At 53.4% G+C, this 10,466-nt stretch overlaps 1 protein-coding gene across 2 annotated transcripts in view; it reads right to left on the bottom strand.

Moving 5' to 3' along the window:
- Positions 1 to 438: 438 nt before the first annotated feature.
- The window catches only part of SEC14L1 (SEC14 like lipid binding 1), a 42,027-nt gene continuing 31,999 nt past the window's right edge, over positions 439 to 10,466 (bottom strand). For both annotated transcript variants that reach the window (XM_080923284.1, XM_080923285.1), the window contains 8 exons: positions 10,277 to 10,347; positions 9,153 to 9,324; positions 8,766 to 8,900; positions 6,581 to 6,715; positions 4,613 to 4,864; positions 3,578 to 3,756; positions 3,219 to 3,320; positions 439 to 935 (listed from right to left, as the gene is read on the bottom strand). In XM_080923284.1, the coding sequence (XP_080779410.1) occupies positions 920 to 935; positions 3,219 to 3,320; positions 3,578 to 3,756; positions 4,613 to 4,864; positions 6,581 to 6,715; positions 8,766 to 8,900; positions 9,153 to 9,324; positions 10,277 to 10,347 (1,062 nt within the window). In that variant the 3' untranslated portion in view covers positions 439 to 919. The remainder of the gene's footprint in view (positions 936 to 3,218; positions 3,321 to 3,577; positions 3,757 to 4,612; positions 4,865 to 6,580; positions 6,716 to 8,765; positions 8,901 to 9,152; positions 9,325 to 10,276; positions 10,348 to 10,466) is intronic.

The following is a 10,466-nucleotide window of genomic DNA, read 5'->3' as shown; positions in this document are numbered from 1 at the left end:
GGACAGATGAAGGACTTGACTAGGACAGAAGATTGTCCTTCCCTTTGAGGAGGTTCTGGCTTTGTACCCTGCAAAGACCATGACAACCTTCCTCCCTGACCTGTGCCCTGCTGTCCTGGGCTCTGCTGCCTCTGCAGACTCCAGAAACAGGAGAGCCAGAATGAGGTCACTGTAGCCCCCTAATGTCCTAAAGGGAGCCAGACTGTGAGGCAGGGTTTTGGCATGTAGCCCAGGCTATCCTACAACTCGCTCTGTAGCGCGTCTGATGTGCTGAACGGCACGACAGGCCTTCGAGAGGCACAGGGTGACTGCCTGCCATCCACTCAGCAGTGTGGCCTCCCCTTGCCTTTGAGCACGAGCAACTTTTCTCCTCAGTCTCTCTTCCTAGGGGCCTTCCCAAGAAGAAAAGGACACTCTTCTTAAACAGTTCACATTTATTATTGTAACAATAAAAAAATCTTTTAAAGACTATCAGTATTGTATTACCAAGAGTGAGGTAATATGTTTACAAAACATTTACAGAATTTGATATGCAAATAATGCATTCAGGAAGGAGAGTGAATTAAGACACTAGAACCAGGGAGAGCCCAGAGTGGAGGGAACAGCATTCTAGGCGGGTGCTGGATTCTGGAGAAGCAGCTCTGCGAGCCACTCGGTTAGCTCACAGCCATTAGCTCACAGCCAGTCCCCCCACAAGGCAGTGCCCTGTGGCTTGAGGAAGCTGAAGACCTGTGAGTGTGTAGTTGTGTGCTTTGAGCTCTTAAAGATGCTCTCGGCTCTGAGGGGCTGCACAGAGACACTTCTGAATGGACTTAAGGGAAACAGCTCTTCAGCCTAGGACTTGGCTGCGGCTCAGATAGGTCTACAAACATCCCTGGGCACATGTGGGCTGTTGAGTGAAGCACTTTCTTGGAGGCTGTCAGCAAAATCGCCATCTGGGACGTAGAGAAAGGGAGAGGGGAAGGGGGAGAGAGAGAGAGAGAGAGAGAGAGAGAGAGAGAGAGCAGGGGGCATCTTCAGGTCCTTTCACTTGGAGTGGGAAACCCTGACTGCAAGCAGTATGGACACCGCAGCCACAGCCCTGCTGTGCCGTGTCCAAGCAGCCCCACGCACAGGAAACGCACGGCAATGGGACCGAAAGGCCAGCAACCAGAGGCCCAAGCATGGCTCCGGGTGCCAGGAGCCAGGGGGCTCAGCGGCCAAGCCAGGCTGCCGCACCGTCTCTCCTCATGCTGCCGACATGCCACGGCCTCTCAGAGCGCTTACACGGCCAGTCACACCTCAGAGCAACACCCTCACGGGAGTCCACTCCCGCCACACAGCCACTGCCACACGGATTCGGCACACATCTTTAGACACTGTTACCACACATACAAACAGATCCTGCACCCTTCTCTGGAGATCAGCCACCTGCAACTTCTAGATAGCTCAGGAAGAAGCATGCTTTCCCCCATAAAAGCCGTGAACCGAGAAGCTGCTCTAACAGCAGGCTTCGAGAAGTCAGGATCAGAAAATTAAAAAAAAAAAAAGGACAAATCAGCCCCAGCCTCTGATCCGCTTCTATGAAACAGAACAAGCGCAGCCCTACGGCCCCTCCCCAGCAGCACCCACTCCCTCATGCACACACAGCACCTACAGACACAGCCACAACGCCTACCCACATACCCAAGGCCACTGCAAGCCATGCGCCACCCTGGAGAGCATTGCTAGAGGTTGCACAGTCACACTTCCAAAGGCAAGTGTGACCTACTGCTTCCAAACACCCTGCTGAGAGCCGAGGACCCTGGGTGCTGGGAGGACCGAGGACCCTAAGTGCTGGAAGGACAGAGGACCCTAAGTGCTGGAAGGAGAGAGGACCCTGGGTGCTGGGAGGACCGAGAACCCTAAGTGCTGGAAGGAGAGAGGACCCTGGGTGCTGGGAGGACCAAGAACCCTAAGTGCTGGAAGGAGAGAGGACCCTGGGTGCTGGGAGGACCGAGGACCCTAAGTGCTGGAAGGACAGAGGACCCTGGGTGATGGAAGGACTGAGAACCCTGGGTGCTGGAAGAACAGAGGACCCTGGGTGCTGGGAGGACTGAGAACCCTGGGTGCTGGGAGGACTGAGAACCCTGGGTGCTGGGAGGACTGAGAACCCTGGGTGCTGGGAGGACTAAGAACCCTGGGTGCTGGGAGGACTGAGAACCCTGGGTGCTGGGAGGACTAAGAACCCTGGGTGCTGGGAGGACTGAGGACCCTGGGTGCTAAAGGCTGAGGGTTCTGGGTGATGGAAGACTGAGGACCCTAAGTGCTAGGACTAAGAACCCTGGGCGCTGTGAGGACTGAGGACCCTGGGCGCTGTGAGGACTGAGAACCCTGGGCGCTGTGAGGACTGAGGACCCTGGGCGCTGTGAGGACTGAGGACCCTGGGCGCTGGGAGGACTGAGGACCCTGGGTGCTGGGAGGACTGAGGACCCTAGGTGCTGGAGGGCACAGAGCTGCCCGCCTGCAGGAGGAAAGGCAGCACTCAGCAGAGGGAAAGAATCCTCCCTTCTCCCCTCCCCCAAGTTTATGGAGAGAAAAATTTTGCTCTGAAAAATATCAAAAGATTTGAAGAGGAGGAAAGAGAAAGCAATGTTTAATGATGGCGGTGTTGTCGGGAGTCAAGAGGAGCCTTGGCAGCCCCTTCTGGACCGCGAGTGCCTGCTCAGGAGTGGGCTGGCTCTGCCCCAGGACCAGGTGCTCCTGCAGGCTGCCAAGTCCTTAGAGGAAAGGGAGCTCAAGAACTGTCCTGGATCCATGGGCCACCTCCACTAACCTCTCGGCTCCGCTGCAGCTTAAGGGCTGCCTGCCGTAGCTTCAGTTCCGTGGAGGAGGAGGTGCGTCTCTGAAGGGTATCACACAAGTCATTCACTAGTGGACAAGGTGGAGTTTGTTGGAAAATTTTTTTGCATCAACATTTGAGACCAGCCAGTCTCTTGCTGTGGATAAACTACTTTTCTTTCGAGAGCCCTTGTGCTCGGTTTGATTTTGTGCACGCTGTATATACACAACCTATGGCTATTGAGTTAAAGTTAGGGGTAGAGTTAAAACTGCCTGCCAAGATGGTCTGGGGACCAGGTGACTAGTGACCATCTGGAGAGCTAGCTGCTATCTAGAGGGGAGAAGTCTGCACATCCTGGGGTGGGTGGAGCACAGCAGTCGAGGTGCCCTCCGCACTGGCACAGGCTTCGCAGCACTACCTGGAAATCATGGAGCTGGAGTGTGATTGGCTGGAGGAGGTGGTGGCGGCACTGAGCTGTGAGAACCCGCTGTGGCTGGATTCCAGGCTGGTCATGGAGCCTCTGCAGATGGAACCAACCAAAAGCCAGGAGTGAGCAGCTGCCCTGAGCCACCACCATGCCTGCTGACCCCGGAGCATGTCTATCTGCTCCTCGCCCATTGGCTCTGGTAGGGACCGGACAGGAATATCCCGCTGGAGGGTCTGCTTCCCTTGGTTTGCCCACAGGTGACAGTGCACACCCTTCTCCTACGGCCCAGACAGCTGTAGCCAGTGAACAGTAGCCCGGCTGCCAGAGCGTCCCCCCCCTCAGGCACGAACCTGAAATCCTCAGAGCCGATCACTTCTGTGTAGTACATCACTTTGCACTTGTGGGAGGAGACCTGCAGGGAGGCCAGCACGTCGTCCACTCGGGGCAGGTTGGTGGCAGCGCACGCTGGCATGGTATGGAATTTCCACTGTAGTATGTAGAAGCCTGGCCACCTGGTCACATGGGAGCCCTGTAACAGTAAACAGCAGCAACTCAGGACATTCTGTCAAGATCCAAGGAGAGGGGTGTCCTGAGAGCTTGTCAAGAGCAAACAACCTAGTGATGCCCTCCACCCACGAGGCACTGAGGCAGCCTGTGCTCTCGCCTGTCAGGGAAGGCAGCATGCACTGCGTCTACTACCTCAGCAGCCTGCAGCCTCTAGAGACCAGCTGCAGGTTGCCATCTAGATCTATCTGGTCAGGGAGCAGCTTCTCTGCCACTGTCCTGTCACCTTCCTGGCACATCTGGGCAATCTGTTCCAGTGACTTCTTCCATTCCGGACTAAAGATCCAGAGGCAGAGCCAGCTTTCAAGATGGGAAGATCCCTTTAGGCTGCGTCACAGACCGAGTGCACGGCAGCCTACTTCTGAAAACCTCAGCTGGAGGGAGAGCAAGTGCTCCCTGCGGTCAGAGGCAGGCCAGAGGCACCGCGGGAGCCTGGGAGCCTGCACGCAGGGGGAGAGCCGCAGGGGGAGAGCCGCAGGGGGAGAGCCGCAGGGCCAACATGAGCCAGCACAGTATAGGGCTGTGAAGATTCTTAGCAGGAGCCGACAGTGCCCTCTGCACTTTTTCCTTTCTTACGTCTGTCCGTGTGACTGTCCTCTGGAGGCCCAGCCATGCCTAGTCACATCTCAGTCACCTGGTAATGGGGCATGTGTACTTCTGGGGAAATGCACACTTTACTCTGGTCTCGGGTTTCTCTTCCTCGTGCCCTTGGGCATCCTGAGGCTTCCTGGCACTAGTCAGTCCACCTGTGCCTTTCTCCTGGTGGCAGAATACCTCCTTGTTAGGACAGAGTATGCAACACTGCTGGACCGCAGGCTCACCTGCACACTCTCTCCTTCTTTGCAGATTAGAGGGGACTCCACCATGCTGTAGTCCCGGCCCAGCTGCCACACTTTGTCTATGAGCTGTACGTTGTTCCCTCCTGGAGAAGTAATGCTGTGGGCGCCCAGCGAGTCCTTTTTGGGTGGCTGGGGAGACCTCTTGGAGTGGTAAATATTAAAGACAATGTCGCCTTTGCACACATCAAAATCCCAGGTGATCACTGAGGCCGCGTCCACAATCTGAATGAGAATCTAGAGAAAGAGATCCTGTGAGTCCCCAGCACAGGGCCTGGCCGCAACTGCTGCAGGGACAGCCCCGCTCCAGGGGCTCTGTGGCTCAGAAGTGTGACCTGGCAGAGGGGCAGGACAGATCAAATGGGCAGTTCTCTTTGCCACAGGTCACTTAACCATCTAGATGCCCAACTGCCAGCTTATCCACCCCTCTATCAAACAGTGTTCCTGCAAGGTATCACCAAAGAGCCAAACCGCTGGCAAGCTGAGCCCCACTTCCCTACGCGTCAGAAAAGCACAGGAGCAGACAAGCTGCGAGCCTCCCTCGCACAGACAGAGCTGCAGGGGGTGCTGTGGGGAACAAAGGCACACAAAGGGGTGCAGAGATCAGCTGTGCCCTCGGTGATGCCAGGATGCAGAGTATCTACCCCAAACCTGGAATTTATTCTGAATTAACCTCGAGTGTCCCAGAGGAAGGAGCAGGTCTGTGAGGAGGATGAGCCTCACTTTCAGGAGTGGCCGTGTGCCCACCGCCTTGCCTCCCCTACCCTTCCATGACCTCTGAAAGGCATAACAGCAGATCGAGAGGCACAATGGCCTCTCCCAAAGCGGGAGGCAGCACTAAAGGATGCAGGGTAGTCTCATCAGAGCAGCTCCCCACAGGCAGATGAGCACCCGGGACTCTGACATCAGCCTTCACTCTGGGCAGCACTGCCTCTGATGCACACTTAGTTATACCCCAAGGCAGAAGGACGCTTTTACTGTTTCGACAGGGACGGTGCTTTGTGATTCACAGGAAACACAACGAGCCCTTGAGCCTTGCAACACGATAAACTGACAGCTGCCTGCCTATCAGGAATGAAGGCAAGTGATTCTAAAGTTCCCTGCACGGGACGGGACCTGTGCCTGTTTCTTCTCCCACAGCCCCAGGCTCACGCTTTAGCCTGCCTCCGTGGACCTGCAGCTCATGGGGCAAATGCACCAGGTACGGAAATTGCTAGGCAGCTGACCCTGGGTTGCACAGCACAAAGTCACCAAGGAGCCAGCAGCACACTGACAGATGGGCCTGTTCTGTACACAGCACTGCCTCCCACCAGGAACGCTGAGCAACACACCTGCCCTACAGCGAAGCAAAGGTGAGCCAGCAATGCCACGCCATATGGGCAGGCTAGGGGGACATGTCAACCAGGACCACTGTAGCTTCTGCACCTGCCACCATGCCCATGTTGGCAGAAGGAAAACAAGGTCCATCTCTCCTCACTCCCCTCACACTGACAAAACAGATTGACAAACGGCAGCAAAGCAAAGACTGAGGAACACAGGTGATGAGTGAGCAAGCCCTCCCCAACCGACCAATCAAATGCAGGGCTGGGGCAGCCCTCCCCAAACCGACTAATCAAATGCAGGGCTGGGGCAGCCCTCCCCAAACCGACCAATCAAATGCAGGGCTGGGGCAGCCCTCCCTAACCGACCAATCAAATGCAGGGCTGGGGCAGCCCTCCCAGACAAGCCACACTCTGGGCTGGGTCAAGGAGCTCCAGGGGAATAGTCAATGGGCCAACCTGCTTTCAGAATGATCTGGCCAAACAGAAGTGTCCTTTTGAGGCTGCCCTACCCTTCAGTATTGCCACTGCTGACATCAGTGCCAACTAAACCTAAAGAGCAAGACCAGAAAAAGAAGCCCAGGACCCTGAGGGAAGCCCTATCTGGGTGAGGAAGAAGCTGCAAGGTAGGCACCTCATGTGGGGCTCCTTTGAACACGCTGGCTGACTGGTAGATGGTCTCTGTCCAGAGCTTCAGGTCTTCATTTTCCAGCTCCTCTGCGGTCCTGTACAGGGACTTGGGGACCAGTCCACCCTCTGGCACGTCACACTAGAGAGGCAAGCACAGCAGTGAGAGGGGCGCTAAGGCCAGGCTGCCTCTCACCCCACACCCACCTCCTGGAACAGCTGAGAAAATAGAGAACACTGTCAACATTATCAAATAGTCTGTAGTACTTAGCAAACTATTTCCAAAGCCACTTAAATCCATGTGTTTTTACTTTGAATAAATGAGAACACACGGATACTGGTTTACCACAGGATTCACACTAATATTCATGAGAAATGGAGCTCAGTTACTAAGATGATCTACATGAGAATTAACAGACACATCGGCATACGCATACGGTTGGGCGGTCACTCCGTCAGCTTGGCTCCTGAGCCACACTCTCTCTGTGTGTGCGGCTCAGCAGCACAGCACTGCCCAATATGCACAAGGCTCTTGGTTTCATCCTTAGCACCATGAAAAAGAAGGAAAACATTACAGCCAAGATAAGGTAAAGCAAATTTCCTATGTAACCCAGGCCAAACAATTAATGCATCAGCTGAAAGTTAACAAGGGACTACTTCTTTTGAATTTACTTCAAAAACCTATGTTGAACTGGAATTTGTTTTTACCATAAATTTTCTAATTGACCTTCATAAAACAAACTCACATTCAGGTGCATAAAATCTAAGTACTCTCTAGATTATCAATTCAGAAGCCACTCCATGGAAAGGATGATGACAGCCCAGCCTGTAGCACAGCACCGTGTCCCTACAGTCACTGAGCCACAAACACTGGCATGAAGCAGGCTTGCTAGTGAAGCCTGCAGTCGGCACTCAGAGTGCTGAGACTGAAGGGCTGTGAGCTCAGGGCCAGCCTGGCAGTTCAATGCCCTCTGTCCACAGGCAAGTCAACAGCTTATAAATGGCCTCTCCAACAGCCAGGCTGAGAAGCCACTGTGGAGAGGTTAGAACAGGCCTCAGAAGGCCTCAGCTTGACTCTGAGCATCACAACATCGGCATACACCAACAGAGGCATGACAACAGCCGTGAGTCCGTCCTTCTGGTCCAATCCTTTGCAGAAGTGCGCGGGAAGCTAGCTTTCCTGTGACAGCAGTCAAGGGTGACACAGCCCGCCTGTGCGCTAACCCTGATCCTCACCACTGCTCTCTCTACTGCAATGGCATCTTCAGTCTCCCTCATGCAACTGAAGCTCACCTCTTCAGCCAAACCATGTGCCAACCCCAGGGCATACACCTCAGAAGACCAACATTATTGTCAAGTGTGACTAGAGAACCTGCTAAGAACCTTGACTCCCTGCTGCTTCCATTCCTACTGTGTGCTGTGGAGCCAGTCACATAACTCTGTGGGCTTCCTGACAAGTTGCTGGCGTGAGCCTACATAGCCCAGCATCAGATTCCTGCACCGTAGCACAGGGTCTGTAAGCTGAGAGCTCGGGCTATTTATCCATTACCTCATTTCTTTAAACCCCAAATCTACAAAGAGAGCAGCAACTCTTCTGTTGTCTTGCAAGTGTTTTTAAAAGGCTGAGGAGATGGCTCAACAGATGAGGTGTAGGTCACAGAACTGTGAGGACTAGAATTTGGATCCCTAGCACCTCTGTAAATGCTGAGTGGGCAGCGGAGCCTCGCTGTAATTCCCAATCATGAGACCTGGAGGGCAGGGATCCTAGAGCAAGCTGGCTACATGCACTCACCTCATGAGTCTTGGGTTCAAATGAGAGACTCTGCCCCAAATAACAAGGTAGAGACCAACCGGGTCAATCTTGGCCTATACACATTCATACACACATATATGGACACACACACACACACACACCAGAATCATGTAAGAGCTATAGTTCTGAAATGTGTAGCTCTGACGCCATTGAGACGTTGAGTCACACAATGCTGTGTGAATAAAGGAAGGTGTGCCGTGGGGTCCAGTAACAAATCATCCTAAGTGTCTACGTAAATGTGCATCATCAACAAAGCCCCCAGTGCCTCAGGCCAAGTCAGCCCAGGGCCAAAGACGATATTCAACGAGATAGAGCCAGCGACCCAACCAAAAGGTCAGAAAACCTTTAGTGCAATGTACACCTTCCTGCTCATACGTACCATACACTCCCCACTCAGGAAATCGGGAATAATCTCTTTATCGATGTAATCCAGCAGGCCTCCAGGACCCTGGTAATCATTTCCTGCATAAATGAGGAACTTCCTTCTGGTGTTGTCATCAATAAATGGACTAACCTGCAAGTGAACAGACACAGCAGTAACTTCATCTGCTGAGCCGTGAGCTTCAGAGACTAAGCCTGCGTGTGACACCATGTGTGGGTGAGGTGACAGCTTTTGTACACTGTGGCAGAGCACGTGGCCTCAGGAAAAGCCTGCTCTATTTCCCACTTGCATCTGTTTGTTTGCTTTCTCCTACACAACTGGGACCTCAGTGGGAGATCTGAACCGAGCATGCCCGGCTGGCTACGGAATGACATCTAAACCCACCAGTGTCCAGAGGACAGGGAAGACCCTGGGGGCTCGCAGGATGAGGAGGCGGCCCAGCGTCTCCGGGTAGTTGGCCTCCACCACCTCTATGATGCGCAGCAAGGCTTTGACCCCCGGTCTCCACAGATGGCGCATGTTCAGTCCTTCAAGGTCCACCAAACAGGTCCACGAGCTATGGGTTATATGAAGACATGTTTTATTAATAGATTTAATTTTCTTCCTTCGATAACAAAGTCATTTACAGCTATTCCTAAATATACCAATTTTAAAAAATTAAAGTACTGTAAACCCTTATTTATAGCTATATGTATGAAACACAGACCCTCAATAAGACAGGAACAATACCTGAACTACAAGATGAAGTCCCAACAGACTACAAACTGCTGAAATCCCAGTGCTCAGGGAGCAGAGGCAGGAGAATCAGGAGTTCAAGGACAGTCAGCTAATGAGACCCTAGCTCTGAAACTCCAACAAAAGAACTGAAGAGCCCCCTCAGAGCGGCTGAGTGCTGAGCTGGTGCCACCTCCCCGGCCAGCTGCCAAAGCAGACAGTAGGCATCTGACAGTGTGGGCTGCAGAAACTGCAGTGTCCACAAGTCTAGAGCTGCCTCAGGAACCAACAGAACCAGCAGCTGTGGGCTGTGAGCCCTGAACCTCCTAGCCTGGCAGAACCGGTTCCACTCAACCCAAGTCGGGGTCCACTTCCTTTGACACAGGGTCTCATGCCTTGAACTATAGGTTCAAGACCCTCCTGTTCTTCTCTCAAGGGTTGGATTGCAGGCATGAGCCACCATGCCTGGCTTTTCTTTTCTAAAGGTTTTTCTCTGGGCTCTTCACAAGAGCATTCCACAATTAGAAGTTGGTTCATGAAAAAGGATAGGGGAGGGGGAGCCCAAAACAAAACCAAACCCAACAAAAATTCACTGGCAGTCTAGCTCCTAGGACCATGCAGACTGGCACCTCAGAGTGACGAAAACAAAGCCTGGCACTGACTTTATCACTTGCTTTTCAACCTTCTAGCTCATGTGGTAAACAGTGACTATCAGATTGTGGTGCCAAAGAGCAAGGAAGCGTAGTTAATTTAGTTCCTGTTCTTTATAGCTGAAGAGACAAGGCCCCACCCACCTGATTGGCCGGCCGAAAACTTTGGTGTTTTCTTCGCATCGTCTCAGGCCTTCTTCGTTTATGGAAAGAACCTGTAAGCAGAGGCCCACGTGGCAAAGGTCAGTTCCAGAAGGCAAAAGTAGCATCAGACTCCACAGAGGGGAATTAAGGCCCGGTGACAGGTCCTGTGGGACTCGCGCACTCTCGGCAC

Source organism: Micromys minutus (genome assembly GCF_963924665.1).
Source record: "Micromys minutus genome assembly, chromosome: 10".
In the NCBI taxonomy this organism is placed as follows: Eukaryota; Metazoa; Chordata; class Mammalia; order Rodentia; family Muridae; genus Micromys; species Micromys minutus.
This window is presented reverse-complemented; position numbering and strand designations above follow the sequence as displayed.